The 18,271-nt window shown below is 38.3% G+C and overlaps 2 protein-coding genes and 2 long non-coding RNA genes across 4 annotated transcripts in view; 3 read left to right on the top strand and 1 right to left on the bottom strand.

Annotated features, from left to right (window-relative positions):
• The window catches only part of LOC103505091 (metal transporter CNNM4-like), a 122,814-nt gene that overhangs the window by 32,674 nt on the left and 71,869 nt on the right, over window positions 1-18,271 (bottom strand). The window lies entirely within an intron of this gene.
• Window positions 5,253-5,694, top strand: LOC113465702 (exosome complex exonuclease RRP44-like). Its single transcript, XM_026820443.1, has 2 exons — window positions 5,253-5,448; window positions 5,590-5,694. Exons 1-2 carry the CDS (start codon window positions 5,266-5,268, stop codon window positions 5,665-5,667), a joined length of 261 nt encoding a protein of 86 aa, XP_026676244.1. The 5' UTR covers window positions 5,253-5,265; the 3' UTR covers window positions 5,668-5,694.
• LOC113465704 overlaps window positions 14,095-18,271 on the top strand; it is a 17,615-nt gene continuing 13,438 nt past the window's right edge. Inside the window, exon 1 of the long non-coding RNA XR_003390328.1 lies at window positions 14,095-14,277. This is a non-coding gene — a long non-coding RNA (uncharacterized LOC113465704). The remainder of the gene's footprint in view (window positions 14,278-18,271) is intronic.
• Window positions 14,285-15,295, top strand: LOC113465708. Its single transcript, XR_003390335.1, has 2 exons — window positions 14,285-14,746; window positions 14,946-15,295. It is a non-coding gene; the product is annotated as an uncharacterized LOC113465708 (long non-coding RNA).

Here is an 18,271-nt window from a genome sequence, read left to right as displayed (position 1 = left end):
GCATATGCAATTTTAATCTGCACTTTAAAATCAGTCACATTCTACGAAGTTCTCTATTTCTTTCTGAAGAAGTTTGATGCTTTGATGGTACAACTATAACAACAGAGGTCAATAGTCCCGAAATTGAAGAGAAAGGGAGGATAGGAAAGGAGAAAGCTAGGTGTTCCGAGAGAAAACCTTATTGGTTTAGAAACTTTGCCACGGGCGGAAATCGAACAAACTACCTAGTGCTAACAGACTTACAGAGGCAGACGTGTTACCCTCCAAGATAACTAAGCTGGCAACTTCTTCTTTTACTCTAGCTCAAGGAACTTCTACTTTGGTTTTTATGCATATCGAAGAGAAAGGGAGGATAGGAAAGGAGAAAGCTAGGTGTTCCGAGAGAAAACCTTATTGGTTTAGAAACTTTGCCACGGGCGGAAATCAAACAAACTACCTAGTGCTAACAGACTTACAGATGAAGACGCGTTACCCTCCAAGATAACTAAGCTGGCAACTTCTTCTTTTACTCTAGCTCGAGGAACTTCTACTTTGGTTTTTATGCATATGTAATTGTTCTATTGGTTCTTTTAGGTTGTTGCCCGAATCTCAGTGGTCTGCCCCTCTAGAGCTGGTGTTGGAAGATGAAGGCAGTGGAGAAGACGAAGAAGGAGAGGATGGAAAGTTGATCAAGGGAAACAAAACAGTGCCTCCCGCTGAGCGAAGACCTACAGGTAAGAGAGTTCGATTCCAAGCCAGGGCGGAAAATTTACCCGGATTTTTCCGTCTCGAGACGAAACGGGAAATCTGCTCCGATGTAAAGATGTTTCAAAGTTAAAACTTAACAAAAAAGAGGTAGGGAAAAAATAAAGTTTGAAATAAAGTAAAAAGGGAATGAAGAAATAAAGCTGTAGAGAAGAAAGAAAAGAGAGAGCTAGGGGAGAAAAGATAGAGAGAGGGAGGTATGGAGGTTGGGAGGAGGAACACATGTATTGACATAAAATTGAAGAGTTGCCAACTCTTTGTTTTGTTGTGATTGTTCATAATACGCACTTGAATCAGCTGAAGATTTTCTTTATTCTTCAAATATTCATAATTACCTATGGTTTGTCGATGAAGTATTTGCGTTTACTTATTGTTTTGAAATTTTTGCGTTCGTTAGTTTTTGTCTCTGTAGTGATTTCATATACATAATTACCTCACTATTTGAATCGAAAAGTAGTGTTTTTTTCAGCCCAAAATGTTTTGCAAAATTCTGTTCCTAATGTTGAACTTGATCAGGAAATTCAATTCAAATCGACAAACGAAAGTTCGGGGTTCAAAACAAATATGTAGGTATCCTAGCTGGGTTGGTAGTTTAGTAGTGTACTTTGGTTTTCTTAACCATATCACTTTACTCGTTCACTAAAGAACTACCAAAATATTAAAACTTATAATTTCACTTAAGGCCTCAACTGTTTTAAAGTAAACGTTTTACGAAAAAAGCGCATTATTGGAAGGAAAAAAGGAAAGAGCAACTAGGAATAGGTAGAAAGGAAAGAAGAACCTTGTACTATCCAGCCCGAACAGGACTGATCAACCCCTTTACCTCATGATTCTAAATAAGGTCTCGTATATTTTATGGGATAATAATAGGGGACCAAAAAATAATAATAATAATTTCAGCTTGTTCGTTCACTCACTCAACCCTACGATTATTCTTTCAGGTCAGATTGTGGGCATTATCAAGAGAAAATGGCGTCAGTATTGTGGTATACTCCAGCCGAATCCCCTGGCTGGCTCATCCCGGCATTTGTTTGTGCCCGCTGAACGGAAAATACCGAAAATCCGGGTGGAAACCCGACAAATAGCAACCCTCAGCGGTCAACGCATTGTGGTCGCTATCGACTCTTGGCCCCGGCATTCCAGGTAGAATAAAATAAGCCTTGTTCAATCCTGCCCGAATTAGAATTAAAAATAAAATACACCTTGTTTATACTGCCCGAACAAGACTGAATACTACGGATATTTAAATGACAATCTTAATCCTTCTCTACGAAAATATTCGTACTAAGAATATTTAAAATACATACCTAGAGGCTGTCAGAGGTATTCCTAATGCTTAACACCACGTTCTTGTACCAAAATCTTCGAGATTTTTTTTTTCTTTTTTAATCTCTCTTATATTGTCTGGATGTATGACTTTGTGACTTTTATAAAAGTCCTTGGAAAGAAAAACTTTACCAAAGTAACTTTTACAATGTAATTTTAAAAGTTTTTACCCTGTGAAGTTGTAAAAAGTAATTTTTCAAATTATATGTCCCTTTTTTTCAATTATAGGTCTTATCTTTCGTTTGATGATTCTTTCATAAAGTTTTGTCCTGTTTTGAAAGAAAAACTTTACCAAAGTAACTTTTACAATGTAATTTTAAAAGTTTTTACCCTGTGAAGTTGTAAAAAGTAATTTTTCAAATTACATGTCCCTTTTTTTCAATTATAGGTCTTATCTTTCGTTTGATGATTCTTTCATAAAGTTTTGTCCTGTTTAAGATATCCCCAAGGTCATTTCGTGAGGGCTCTAGGTCCCATAGGAGACAAGGACACAGAGAATGAGGTTCTACTATTAGAACATGATGTTCCTCATAGTAAATTCTCGGACCTGGTGCTCAGCTATTTGCCTCCGATGCCATGGGTGAGTGACATTTGTCGAGCTCAGTTATCAGTGTATACTTGATTTGTTTATTCGGTGTTTTTACTTCTGTAAAGTGTGATGCCTGTTTCCATTGTATGAGAGAAAAAAAAATACTTTGTAGCTCTCTTAAGTAAGAGTCTTAAGTCCTAGTATGATTTAACTAAAGAATTTTTCGGTTTGTTAGCAACAACATCGTTATCAGTGTATACTTGATTTGTTTATTCGGTGTTTTTACTTCTGTAAAGTGTGATGCCTGTTTCCATTGTATGAGAGAAAAAAAAAATACTTTGTAGCTCTCTTAAGAGTCTTAAGTCCTAGTATGATTTAACTAAAGAATTTTTCGGTTTGTTTCGGTTTGTTGTTATTTTCTAAATAATTTTACAATGAAAAATAACACAGCGTAACCTATGGATCCTAGTTTTTAAAATATTATGTGGGTAGGTACTTATTCTATGAAATGTACATAAGTTAACTGAACTGCGTTTCATACTTCGTCGAGCAATTCGTTTTTGACTTTCATGAAATTGACAAAGCTGTAAGCGATTTTCATAATTGCCAAGAAATGCTTACGGCACAGTGTAATCGTTCCTTGACTGAATCTCAAATAGTTGGAGCGTTGTGCCCGTCTGAGGAGCATACACACGTCTTTCCTTGTGTCGCAATCACATTTCACCCATTGACTATTGCGGATCGCTCTACAAATCATAATATTGCAATCATCCAGTAGCTCGGAACAGTGGCACCAGAAGAAAGATTGAACGACGTACGCGATAAACCCTCCGAAAAACTTCAACGCAAAAATGAAAGGCAAAGTCTTGAGGGTGAAAATTATCTGCTGTAGACACAGTGCAATAGCAATGAAGTTTGCGGACGTCTGAATAAATGAATTCCAGTTGTAAAAATGTATGAGCTAAAAAGAAAGCAAACATTTTAATTAAACGTGGGACTTCCGGAGTACACACCTCTAGTGTACCTAACACCTATTCTGGGGTTGCTGATTCAAGAGAGAAAAGGTTTTAGTAAAGACAAAGCCAACGTGGGACTTCCGGAGTACACACCTCTAGTGTACCTAACACCTATTCTGGGGTTGCTGATTCAAGAGAGAAAAGGTTTTAGTAAAGTTTGTTCTTCTCATTAAGAGCTATTTAAAACCGGGCTGGCCGATAAAAATTTGTCAACGGTTTGTCTGGAAAATTGAGATTTTCCATTTACAAAAGGGTTTTCCGGAGTTCTCCGGAAAACGGTTTGGGATAAAGACAAACGGTTTTCACAGGATTGTTGTGCTTTCCAAGAGCTATCCAAAACCGTTTTGGCCGGTAAAAATTTCTTCACCGTAAGCCCAGGAGGAGTGATTTCCTCAGGTCGGTAAATTAGACAGTCCCAAGACAAAGCCATGTTCTCTTGGCCCGATTTTGAAAATTTGGACCGATTGCAATACTTTCTCATTACCTTGTATAGGTTCCCTATACGTAAAGGTAATAGAAAGTAATAAATGAACTTGTTAAGATTTCATGAACGTCATTGGGCGTGCTTATTACACTGGACATGGACACAGAAAGTCCCGGGTTCGATTCCTGGCGGGGTCAAAAAAATTTCTTCTATGTAGGTACATATTTAGATTTATGGGTTCACTCCGATTACACATAGCAGTGCGACCTGTTTTTTTTTTCTTTAGGAGAAAAGTAAGATATTTAATTAAATTTATTATTGAACCAACCTCAGTGGTGCAGTGGTTAATGCGTTGGACTTTGAATCTGTAAGTTGGTGGATCGAGTCCAAGTCAAGTCATGAAATTGAGGTGTGATCTGGAAGAAGGGCATAAAGTCACTTACGCCCTTTTTCGGGAGTCTACATTTTTGGATAGCAAATTTTATTCTGAACACGACTGTGAAAGAATCATCTTTCCATTTCTTTTCTACGGCTTGTTATGGCCGATTTTGAGAACCCTGTAACATTGTGTTCATTTGAAAATAGAAACTTCAAACGCGATTATCTCGAAACTATGTTTTTGCAGTTATTCCCTTCTTCCAGATCACGCCTCAACTTATCTAGGTGTAATAATTGGGGAACGATATTTGTGACACGAATGGATCAACTCCGGTCTAATATGTCACGGCAGTAAGTAAGTAATAATTGAGGAACGATATTTGTGAGACGCATTTAAGTATGCTTAACACAGTTAAAAAATCCTTTCCTAAATTTAATATTGAACCCCATCTATTAGGTACTGGTAGGCCCTGGTGTTCAGGCACTTCCATTGGTTTGAGCCAAATATCTACTGGTGTCATTTCTGTTGGCTTGGAGCAGGGATTCCCAAGCTTGCTCAAGCCACGGACCACTTTTGTATTTTACGATTTCCCACGAACCACTCGGACCAACTTTATCCTCTTGTTCCTCTTCCAGGCTGTGTACTTCTCCAGTGGTATGCTGCAACAGTCCGACTTCCACCACTACGGTTTGGCCACGCCCATCTACACTCACTTCACGTCACCCATCCGTCGGTACGCGGATATTATCGTACATAGACTCTTGGCGGCATGTATTGGAGCGGATGCTACCTATCCGTCCCTATTGGACAAGAAAGCGAGTACGGCCCTGTGCTATAATCTTGTGGTATGCTGCAACAGTCCGACTTCCACCACTACGGTTTGGCCACGCCCATCTACACTCACTTCACGTCACCCATCCGTCGGTACGCTGATATTATCGTACATAGACTCTTGGCGGCGTGTATTGGTGCGGATGCTACCTATCCGTCCCTATTGGACAAGAAAGCGAGTACGGCCCTGTGCTATAATCTCCCTGGTTGCACAGACATAGATGATGCTCTACACTGTCGCCCTCTACCGAACGGCAACATAGAGGTAACTTATCCTAGCCTGGGTATGTCGCAATCGTGTAAAGATATACAGGCGTGCTTACTGGAACTTGGCTATAATCTCAACTATAGGAACCGGCAGGCCCAGTATGCAGGCCGGGCCTCGGTGGCACTTCACACTCATTTGTTCTTCAGGTGAGACCAAACCCTTCTTTGAATACCTAATTGTTCTTCTTTTTTTGCCGGTTTTTGGTTACCAGTGGTCCTTTACTGGAGTGTATATTTAAAAGGTTTACGGAAACATTGTAAACCTTTTAAATATACACTGTGGTCATAAAGTCCCAGGCCACCATTGTAACTTTTTTTACTGTTCAACCTAGGCAGTTGAAATTTCATATGAAGCCCTTGATTATGATGAAGAATTTAGGTAGGTACTCTGCCGTGCGCTCAGATATAGAGATAGAAATAACTGGACGTACAGGCGCGAACAGGTTATCAAGTTGAGAAGGCATGTTTTAAACCGACCGCTCACGATCAGGTAGACCTGACAGGCGGACCTGTTCAGCCGTACCTGTCAGGTTTACAGAATAACCTACCTCATTTAGGATGAAACTGAAAAGTCCCTTTACCTTAATAAGGAAACGCCCTAACGACATCGATGGTTGGGTTATTGTTGTTGGCCTTATGATATAACGTGAGGCCAACAATGACCCAACCAACCAACCTCAGAGGTGCAGTGGTTTTTTTTTTTTTTTTTTTTTTTTTTTTTTTTTTTTTCTTCTTCTTTAGGAGAAAAGTAAGATATTTAATTAAATTTATTATTGAACCAACCTCAGTGGTGCAGTGGTGTAAGTTGGTGGATCGAGTCCAAGTCAAGTCATGAAATTGAGGTGTGATCTGGAAGAAGGGCGTAACATTCCTTTTCTACAGCTTGTTATGGCCGATTTCGAGAACCCTGTAACATTGTGTTCATTTGAAAATAGAAACTTCAAACGCGATTATCTCAAACTATGTTTTTGCAGTTATACCCTTCTTCCAGATCACGCCTCAATTTATCTAGGTGTAATAATTGGGGAACGATATTTGTGACACGAATGGATCAACTCCGGTCTGATATGCCACGGCAGTAAGTAAGTAATAATTGAGGAACGATATTTGTGAGACGCATTTAAGTATGCTTAACACAGTTGAAAAATCCTTTCCTAAATTTAATATTGAATTATTTGTTGGTATTTTCCACAGAGTATTACAGAGGAGGAGGTAGCAAGGAGAACTGACTTGCGACATTTGGATGTATGTTCTGTAGATCCTCCTGGTTGCACAGACATAGATGATGCTCTACACTGTCGCCCTCTACCGAACGGCAACATAGAGGTAACTTATCCTAGCCTGGGTATGTGGCAATCGTGTAAAGATATACAGGCGTGCTTACTGGAACTTGATTTAAGTTACTATTTAGGTAAGATGAAACAATCAAATCAAAACGAAACATATGAAAAGTGGGCCATTAAAACCGCAAGTCAAATAACTGAGAGTGGCAAAACCTTAAAAAAGAGTAAAAAACAGGAAAATATAGATGAGACTACCACACAAACTCGCCATCACAGATTTCAAAGACAAGACAATGAAACAGCACTAAACAATGATGGGGAAAGTATGGGAAGTTCACAACCAAAGCGAACACAGTCCTCACATCTCAATCATCATGAAAGAGAGATCTATCAGAAAGAATATTTGAAACAGGTCATCAAATTTCATCAGAAGCTGTTGATCTTTCAGCAAAAGGTTAGTAATATTATTCAATCAGGACTTCAAGATCTAGATACCTACATATTGCATGAGGTGTGGAATGTGAAATTTTTACCAAGAGAACATGGCTTTGTCTTTACTAAAACCTTTTCATCTCACAGCTGATTCCAAGTGCTCTTCATACCTGATGGAGGGAAAAAATGGATTTATAAGCATCAATTTTGTAACAACAAAACAATTAATAATTTTGACTTTGGTGTGAACATGTTATAATTTTGACTCTAGAAAATCATATTTTCTAGAGTCAAAATTTTCTAATATCTCACAAGAGGTAAAGATTCATACCTTGAAGAAGGCTTTGGTTCTTAATGCCAGCATGAATTTCTGATGGAGTTGCATGGAGTGGATACAGACTATCTTTCACCGAAGTCTCTACCACAGCCTCTTTCTTGCTTAGCTTGTCAAGTAGGGGTTCTCCATTACTTAGTGTACTGATGTATCCTTCAATAGAACTTGTTAGCAGTCCAGACTGGGTGGCTAAGTCTCGGTTGCGAACATCTTCACTGAGTAGAATGACTCTCACAGCTGATTCCAAGTGCTCTTCATACCTGATGGAGGGAAAAAATGGATTTATAAGCATCAACTTGTTAGCAGTCCAGACTGGGTGGCTAAGTCTCGGTTGCGAACATCTTCACTGAGTAGAATGACTCTCACAGCTGATTCCAAGTGTTCTTCATACCTGATGGAGGGAAAAAATGGATTTATAAGCATTCAGCTGTTTGGGAAATACATGTGCATTCGACCTGAAGAGAGAGCCACCAGGAGGGTCAGGTCAATAATGGTTCCTGTATTGTGAGGAAAGCAGATCCATCATTCCAGGTGAGAAGATACCCAGGTGAGAAACTCACAATACTTTCTCGATTCCTTGTAAGGTAAGCTAAAAACATAGTAGAGCGGAGAGCATAGTGCACCTAGATTCTAGGTGTCCAACCTTTTTAGAGGAAGAGCTACTTGAATTTTCAATAGTCTTGCGATCGACTTACCTAATGAGAGACTTGACTCTAAATTTGGTCCACAAGTTTGGTGTAATCGGGTGTGTAAGATGATAGTGTCAGGTTCAAACACTGCTGGGTGTGCTGGTCGCGATCGACTTGAAATCAATTCGCGATCGACCGGTTGGGCAGCCCTGATCTAGAGTATTCTAGAGAATCTAGATTCTAGAGCATCAAGCAGGTGAGAGAAGTGACGAGTTCAAACTGCATAGAACTAAGAGTGAAAAGCTCTTAGCTCTCCGCTCCACTCTGTTTTTTTTTTAGCTTTGGAGAAAAAAGACGACTTCATGGAAACAATTAGTTAACACAGAATAAATAAAACACAGTTTATTTAATAAGAAAAACTTATTATTTACTTCACATACCAGGTGGCTACACGGCGCAATGCTCTGTCATTTCTGTCATTAACACTCTCGCCTGGCTCCTGTTCCACATAGGTTTCATAATGATGCTCATTGACAAATACATAGAACTTGCGACTGGGATTGCTGATCAAATCTTTCAACCTGTAAGAGTGAAAGAAAATAATTAGATTTGAAAGAGGACAAATAGGATGAGCATCAGATATCTGAACTTAGTTTTAGAATTAGAACTATTCAATTCCAAATGAAATGTCAGTAAAAAAAAAAAAAAAAAAACATCTCAAAGACCTTGTTGGAAAGAAAATAATAAAGCTAGGGCATAGAAACTAAGTAGGTACTGTAAGTATTTAACTACAAGCTCACCTCTTATAGACAGAAGAGCTCCTATGTTTCACCTCCTGCAGTATAGTTTGTACCAAAATCACATTGCACAATGTTGGCTCTTCCAGTATGTCTATTTGTTCAAGAATAATATTTGTATCCAACAGTAGATAATGAGGTTCCATGTACTTCTTACTACTACTTGTAGGTATCTTGTCCAGAATAGCTTCTTTCGTATCACAAGCTTATCCAACAGTAGATAGTGAGGTTCCATGTACTTCTTACTACTACTTGTAGGTATCTTGTCCAGAATAGCTTCTTTCGTATCACAAGCCAAACAGAGCTCTGAACCACATGATAGGTCATCCCGTAAATAATGTTCTCGGACTATCTTCATCACAAGCCAAACAGAGCTCTGAACCACATGATAGGTCATCCCGTAAATAATGTTCTCGGACTATCTTTAACACATTTCCTCGTTTGTTTTTCTTCAAAAAGGTTTTTGAAGTGAGCATTTTGAATGCAACTATTAATGTTCATACAAATGATTGGGTTTTCTTTGGATTGTCGTAAAAAATCTAGAACAAAAAGTAAAATGTTATTGAAACCAATGCAAAGGAGGAGTTGTAAGGTGATCTGCAAAAAGAGCACAAGTTGAGATACTTAAATACTCTAAAAACATGGAACATACCTGCTCAAGTGCTCAGAAGGTTAGTCACTCATCCAAAAACCAACCATGCTCAAACACACTGCACAGTTGCACACATTCACTTTTTTTTCGATTTGTTTACTTTTTGAAAATTCGCGGTATTTATGGAAGGTTCGATTTATGTACTCGAGGTCGCGCTAGTGTAGCAAACTTTTTGAGAGGGAAATTTCAAATCTTTCAAAATTCAAAAAAGTTTTTTATACAGTTTTTCTGAGTTTTTAGTGGAAAAAAAAGTTTAAGTTAAGAACTTAAGAAGTCCCTGTTTGCCAATTTCCACCGTCCACCCACTGGATAAGAAAATCATGACAGTTATTATCGGTGTAGGCAGGACACACGCTCATAAACAGTAAAAAAAAAAAAAAAAAAAAAAAAAAAAGTAAAAAAAAAAAAAAAAAAAACTGAAATAGGTAGGTACCTACCTACCAAGATAGTCTATACCTGTGTGCTCCATTATCAAAGAAGCAACAAGTACCACTGCTCCTTGAGAAATTGATCACTGTATTTACCTTGTACCAGTGGATAGTTCTGTCCTATTTTATCATCATGGCAAACCAGAATAAAAATGGTAAGTAAGTTCTTTTGTGGAAAGATACCTACACAGGCATACTTACTTGAATTTGGTCTAGTACACTGCCTGTACCTGCCTACTCATTGACCTCACCCAGCCTGATTAAGGCTGGGAAAAGCCAGCAGTATCTAATTGGACTGTTGGATTCAGCCCTAGTACCTACCTATGATTATCTTGTACCTTTTTTCTTTTCTGTTCCCTAGAACTCTTTGCCAAACTGCTAAACTCCCAGAAGGTGAAACAACTTCTAGCCTTGAACAACATTGTTGATAAACATCCTGACCAGGAGACGGGGGATTTAGCAAAACAAATTGTCCTCCATCTTCTCCAGAATGCTTCCACTAACCTCTCAGAGGATGACATTCTTCAAGGAATGTCTAAAGTAAGTTGAACCACTTTTTTTTTTTTTTTTTTTTTTTTTTAAAGTTTTACCTAATTTTTTATTTTTTTAGGTTGGGGGAAATGAAATTTACACAGGTGTCTAATTTGTTGATGAAATTTGTCAGAGCGACGTCACACTTCAAGAAATGAAATGTAAGAAAATAACAATTAATTATTTCACAATCGTCCATTATCCAGTATCTTGAGGGGGGGGGGGGAGAGACTCAAACCATGGATGTATCAGGGAGGATGCTTCAAATAGCCAGTATTTGATGTGGGGGGAGACTCAAACCCATGATGTACCAGGAGATCTCCCAAATGTTTGCGACTCTGGCCTACAGAAAAAGGTAGAAGAATAAAGCGCCAAGGGATGGGCAAGCCCCCTCACTCCCCCTAAATTAATTTGGCCCTGTTCACAATTAAATATTTTAATTTAAAATTCCCCCTGCAAATATTATCGTGTTTCAGAAAATTTTCTTGAGCAAAAGCCTCAATACATACAATCAGAGGAAACTGAACAGATCAAACCCAGTAAAGACAAAACCAAAGCGTCTAAAACAAAACAAAGAGCTTTCAGCAAAAGAAAAGAGAGCATTGCATCTTAGGTAAGATGGTAAACCTCCGAACATAATAATATTGTTTTCAAGGCCAATATCCGGAGTCAATTTTAACATAAGAGAGCATTGCATCTTAGGTAAGATGGTAAACCTCCGAACATAATAATATTGTTTTCAAGGCCAATATCCGGAGTCAATTTTAACATAGATATTTGTACAAGCTTAATCCATCTCTTAGAACTGTTTGCCCGGAGGGACGGACCCAGCTTGTTAATTCTAAAAGCCCCCTTTTCCCCCATTCTCTTCTCTTTCAATATTAAGCTTTTTTCACATAGATATTTGTACAAGCTTAATCCATCTCTTAGAACTGTTTGCCCGGAGGGACGGACCCAGCTTGTTAATTCTAAAAGCCCCCTTCTCCCCCATTCTCTTCTCTTTCAATATTAAGCTTTTTTCCCCCTCTTTGAATTCTCAGGACACGTCACATTGAGTCAGTTACCTACTCAGATGCTCTAACCCTATGGAGACATTGGTGCTCTTACATTCAACGTATGGACTGGCATGAAGACAAAGATGGGTAGGTTTTACAGTAAGCACTTATTTATATAGGATAATATACCTTTTAAACATTTATATAGGATAATATACCTTTTAAACATAGGAAATTGAATTTATTCTACAGAGTACCCGAAGGCATTTTGGGATCCAAAGAAAATTTTTGTTTCTCCATGTGTTCAATATTTTTGTCAAGTTTCATCAAAGTTGAACTAACTGTGTGAGAGTTATGATGATGCAAACCAACCAATCAGCACAGAAACAAGCTAAATGCAAATAAAACAAATTCACCAAATAATTAAAAAAAAAAAGATGAGAAATTTGAAAAAAAGAATCAATTTTTTTTTGCATTTCAAACAAATTTCAATTGCTATTCAATATTGTTTTTGTTTGTTTATCAATTGCAATGTTCTTTGTGTACAAATAAAACAAAGTATTTTGTTAAAAAAAAAAAAAAAAAAAAAAAAAAAATTGCGCAGGCCCGCACCGGGTTCGGTCCGCGCCGGGGCGGATTTTATCCCGGATGGGATAATGTATCGTTCTCTACGAACGGCTGGATTCCTATCTGTCGTCCGTCAAACTCGACTATCAGCACAGAACAAGCTAAAAGCAAATAATACAGATCCTCTGTCAAATAACATAATAATAAAAAAAGATGAACGATATGAATTTTGCTTTCAAAAATTTCAATTGGCTATTCAATATTGTTTTTGTTTGTTTATCAATTGTATGTTTCTTCTGTGTACAAATAAAACAAAGTATATTTGTTTAAAAAAAAAAAAAAAAAACTAACAAACTTGTCAAGTTAAAACTTGGAACTCACTTTGTCATTCACTATTCTTTTTCTTATTTCACTACCAAGGTTCAATGCTCAACTGAATAAACGACTGATAGAATGGAGTTCTACTGAGTAATCAGTGGAGCAGAATCCAAGCCTTGTAGGAATGAAAGGTGTCGTCGTGATGGATAGAAAGTGTACATTTACCATTTCACCGAAAGCTAAATAGTACAGAAAAGTAAGTTCCTCTCAAATGAGTCCCAAACCGAGGACTCCCAATGCTAAATAAGAGGACAAGGGTTCAATTGCCGCAAAGCATCGAAATCTACGAAAATTCCGTTGGTCCTCATTTTTCCTGCTCTATGACTTTGAAACATCACCCAAGTAAGCGCAACTGATCTATTCTCGGAACGGCTGGCTTTTTCCTATCCTGTCCTTTTTTTCTTCGAGTGGGGACCATGAAACCTCCGTTGTTAGATCTTCCTCTATCAAATGAATCGAACCCGCGGCCTAGCGCTTACGAGGCAGACGCACTACCAACTAAGCTAACCAGGCTGGCTAATCCCGGGTTTGAATCCCGCCTGGGGCGAACTCTATCCTAAACAGATCAGGCTAATGAAGCAGTTGCAAATGGGTAAAAATTATTAATAAAAGGTCGATTCCTACATAAAAAGTTGTGAAAAATCCAAATCTGAAGTCAAAACCCCGAAAAAGTAACCTTAAAAAGTCGAAAATTCAATTTTTAATTGCCGTTCTAATGAAAAAGTTCAAAGAGTTGTGACGTCAGATACAAAATGCGCAGAAACGCTTGCGCACAAACAAACGAAGCGGGAGTCATGAATTATGACGTCATCGCCTACGGGAGCGTATCACGTCAAAATGCGCAGAAACGCTTGCGCACAAACAAACGAAGCGGGAGTCATGAATTATGACGTCATCGTCTACGGGAGCGTAGGCCGTGACGTCAAACTTCACGATTTACCGGTATTTTTTTCATAACCTTCACAGTTGACTTGACCTTCCAGGAAATTCTCTCGTGATGCCTGGAAGGACCCTGAGAACAGAGAGAAATCTAGTGAACAACAAAAACTTACATTCTGCCCATCCAGGTACATTCTGTGCTCAGTGGTGCTTAACTTCAAGGCTGTTAAAATCAATCTAACTACTGAAACTGCATGTGAAGACTGTTAAAATCAGTCTAACTACTCTAAATATCACCTCAAATCTAGATGCCTGGCGTTTTAGTTTTAAAGAAATCTATGTACCTAACATCCAAACTCATTAATAGAATATGATAGATTTTATCTATTTAAAATTGCTTAAAAAAAACCTGGCGTTTTAGTTTTAAAGAAATCTATGTACCTAACATCCAAACTCATTAATAGAATATGATAGATTTTATCTATTTAAAATTGCTAAAAAAAAAAAAATTGGTGTGAACATGTTATAATTTTGACGTATCTAGAAGTCGTAGAAGAAAAAGAAAAATTCCGTTGGTCTTCATTTTTCCTGCTCTATGACTTTGAAACATCACCCAAGTAAGCGTAACTGATCTATTCCCGGGTTTGAATCCCTAAAATCCCTTCTTATTACTATTACTATTTTCCAGTCATACCAAAAGCGAACTGTGTGTTCGATATCTTCTGGACCAAACCCGATGAGAAGAAAATTCAGCTGTTTGGGAAATACATGTGCATTCGACCTGAAGAGAGAGCCACCAGGAGGGTCAGGTCAATAATGGTTCCTGTATTGTGAGGAAGCAGATTTATTATTCCAGGTGAGAAACCCACAATACTTTCTCGATTCCTTGTAAGGCAGGCTAAAAACATAGTGGAGCGGAGAGCATAGTGCACCTAGATTCTAGGTGCCCAACCTTTTTAGAGAAAGAGCTACTAGAATTTTCAATAGTCTTGCGATCGAATTACCTAATGAGAGACTTGACTCTGAATTTGGTCCACAAGTTTGGTGTAATCGGGTGTGTAAGATGATATTGCCAGGTTCAAACACTGCTGGGTGTGCTGGTCGCGATCGATTTGAAATCAATTCGCGATCGACCGGTTGGGCAGCCCTGATCTAGAGTATTCTAGAGAATCTAGAATCTAGATTCTAGAGCATCAAGCAGGTGAGAGAAGCGACGAGCTCAAACTGCATAGAAAAAAGACGACTTCATGTGACATGCTTTTTCCCACACGTGTGAATTTTATTTTTATCTATGGCAATGGTAATTTACGTTTAAAACGAGAGAGGTTATCTAGAATAATATTTCATGAATTGCATTGCGTTTCGTCTTGATTGACACGATCGAAGAACCCGGGTGGTTGGAAATGTTTGTAACAGTAAGAAAAAAAAAAGTTGTAGCAAGTGTGAGAATATTTGACTTTTAGGCTATTTTTTGACGTAAGTTGACCAAAGCGCGTTTCTGAATTTACGTTTAAAACGAGAGAGGTTATCTAGAATAATATTTCATGAATTGCATTGCGTTTCGTCTTGATTGACACGATCGAAGAACCGGGTGGTTGGAAATGTTTGTAACAGTAAGAAAAAAAAAGTTGTAGCAAGTGTGAGAATATTTGACTTTTAGACTGTTTTTCGACGCAAGTTGACCTAAGTAAGACGTAAGTTGACCAAACCGCGTTTCTGAACAAGGGCAGAAACAAGTGTTCGTCAAATAACGTTCAAGAGTTTAATGGGACGCTAATATTTTGGTTGCAAAAACTCTAATAAGCTTTTCAACAGTTCAATTTAAATGTATGTTGTTACAAATGTGGAAATGTTTGACCATTGGGACGCGTTTCTGAAGGGCAGAAACAAGTGTTCGTCAAATAACGTTCAAGAGTTTAATGGGACGCTAATATTTTGGTTGCAAAAACTCTCTAATAAGCTTTTCAACAGTTCAATTTAAATGTATGTTGTTACAAATGTGGAAATGTTTGACCATTGGGCCATTTTTCTCCCGAAAATTTTAAATGTAAACAAAGATCCAATAGAACACGTTAAATATGAGAAAAGCGAGAGGGAAATAGATTCGACTCCTCTTGTCTATCCAAGTGGCGATCTCTTGCGGTGTCATAGTGAACACACTGGCGGGTTTGTCCTCGCTTTCTAGTCCGGAGTTCGGGATGGTCAGGTTCAGATTGGACGAGGGGAAGGGGTCGCAGCTGATAGTGTCCACGGAGTTCATCGCTTCCAGTTGCTTCTGGAAGTAAAACCAGGGGATTGTGTGAAAAAAAGGGCGAATTTCTGTTGATCATACACTCTACGAGTTCAATTTTGGTAGATTTTTTTTTTCTTCTGGAAGTTCAGTTGAATTATGTGGACAAAATTGTATAATTTTCCCTCTTTTGAAGTCCATTTTCCCTCTTTTGGAAAATACAAAATGTTGGATAGACATAGATTCAGTTTAGTTTTAATTTTAAAACCATGTGGCGTGGTAGCGCTTGCACAAAAACATTTGTAGTTTTTAACATTTCTTTTATATTTCTTGAAGTTCTTTCTGGGACTGCCCCTACAAATTTTAAAAGAGATCTCTTCGGAATAGCCTCTACTACACTACATCCATAAACTAAGCATTGTAAACTAGGACAATTATTGTCCTTATTTTAAACACTGACCAGTGTTTGTGCCAATCCTGTTAACAACACTGGCCAGTGTCTTAAATACACCTGTACAGGTACCAGTAATAGGTACACCTAAACAGGTGCCAGTAGTGGTTGGCTGCACCCTGTAGCCCCCAATGCGTCATTAGTCAGCACTATTGTTGTTTGGCTTTGCATTTGCATCAATTCGCACATTTGCGTGTAATGGTAGATATTTGTTCTTCTCGTTTCTGTTCTCCATTAATAACATGAAAATGTCACATTTGTATTGTTTTTTTTTTTTTGTTGGTTCAAACCATTAGCGGCTTTCGTGAACAAGGTGTTAATGGAGATTCTAGACTTTGAGGTCTCGCCAATCCTATTAGGACCTTGTTAGGGTACTTCTACTTTTAGAGCCAGTCTAGTTAGCTCAGAAGGTGCGCTACCTTCCGTGCCTCCTGCCAGACTTGTAAGCGCTCGGTCGAGGGTTCAATTCCCACCAAGGTGAATCCGAAACAGAGATAAGTTCGTTCTCGGAACGGCTGGCTTTCTCCTATCCTTTCCCCCTTCTCTCAATACAATTGTTTGCCAAATGGTTTTTCGATTGTGACAGCACTGACAGCCTCAAATTTCTGGTAATGGTATAATGAAATTGATCTTTTGCGATGGGACATTATGGGATAATTACCTAGTGTGGTTCGGCCAGGGATAGCATTAGGATCTAGCCAGAAGGATACCCAAGATACGACGACCAGCATAATACTGGGCATGTAGTAGTCCATAATGTAATGGCCCACCTCACGCTCCAGACCAAAGTAGACGGTCAGTGACGAGTAGTTACCCGCTGAAATAAGAATCAGAAGAGAAAATAATGGAATTGTGAGTTTCAGTCTTATTCCACTGAACCTCACGGAAATTGCATACAGAGAAGAATTTTAAATACAAAGTCTAAGGAAAAAGGGATCAGGTTAGGAGAAAATTTGGTATATTATCGGATATTCTGAAGGTTAAATCACACAGTTTATGTTTAGAGAGGTGATAGGTGATACCCTCTCGGCCATAGAGGTTGCTGAGGGAATATGTAACTCTTAATTAAATTCTTCTTTCACTTATATGCCTCATTGATGAGCTCTAATCTAATCAGCACGAAACGCGTCCTAAACTGCTCGAAAGTTTTAAAGATAGCTATATGTAGTAGTCCATAATGTAATGGCCCACCTCACGCTCCAGACCAAAGTAGACGGTCAGTGACGAGTAGTTACCCGCTGAAATAAGAGAGAGAGAGAACAGAAAATAATAATAAACTCGAATAATGTAATTGTAAATTTCAGTCTTCTTTCACCAAACCTCACGGAGCTGACATCATACAGAGAAGAATTTTAGATACAAAATCTAAGGAAAAAGGGATCAGGTTAGGAGAAAATTTGGTATGTTATCGGATGTTCTGAAGGTTAAATCACACAGTTTAGAGAGGTGATACCTCCTCGGCCATAGAGGTTGCTGAGGGAATATGTAACTCGTAATTAAATTCTTCTTTCACTAACCCCTGTCGTATGTATTTCTATGGGGAGTCGACATCGTCTTACATACTTGATTATTCATCTGTATCTACCTCAATCGAGGATTTTTCCCCTGGTCATTTCTCAAATCTTCATTTGAGCTATGCCTCATTGATGAGTTCTAATTTAATCAGCACGAAACGCGTCCTAAACTGCTCGAAAGTTTTAAAGATTGCTCCACTCGAATGTTTTTGCTAAAGATTAGAAGGATGTAATATTCACTCACCAAATTTCCCATAGTAGTGCAAGCTATCGAAGAAGGAGTGAGTTTCCTCGGGCAGTGAGTACACAGAGATAGAATCGTTGGTCCACATCTGAACCAAATTATATTCAGTCATCTTCAGGTGAGGATTTACCGTGACAGGAGATTCTCGTTCCCAGGACAGAATGAGCTGACTTGTGTTGTACGTCCCTGAAATATGGAGGAAATTTCAAGAAATAAATTTAGTCACTAAATTTTGATCCTCATTTTGCTTTTGGGAGCCAAAAAGGGTTATTTTCTAATGATTATTAGAAAGACATTAGTAGTTGGTGAATAGTAGAATTTACTCGAAAACGAACCCAGGGACTGCAAAAGCCCAATGGGACCCAAATTGTTTGTTGAACATTTTTTTTTTTTTTTTTTTTTTCACAATTT

This window comes from Diaphorina citri, unplaced genomic scaffold, assembly GCF_000475195.1.
Source record: "Diaphorina citri unplaced genomic scaffold, Diaci psyllid genome assembly version 1.1 scaffold8, whole genome shotgun sequence".
Lineage (NCBI taxonomy): Eukaryota > Metazoa > Arthropoda > Insecta > Hemiptera > Psyllidae > Diaphorina > Diaphorina citri.
Note: the sequence above shows the minus strand (reverse complement) of the source record. Positions and strands in the feature narration are given on the sequence as shown.

Coding starts and splice junctions, on each gene's coding strand:
- LOC113465702 (XM_026820443.1), top strand. CDS start 5,266: ATGCTGCAACAGTCCGACTTCCACCACTACGGTTTGGCCACGCCCATC. Junction 5,449..5,589: donor GTACGGCCCTGTGCTATAAT/CTCCCTGGTTGC, acceptor CTTGGCTATAAT/CTCAACTATAGGAACCGGCA.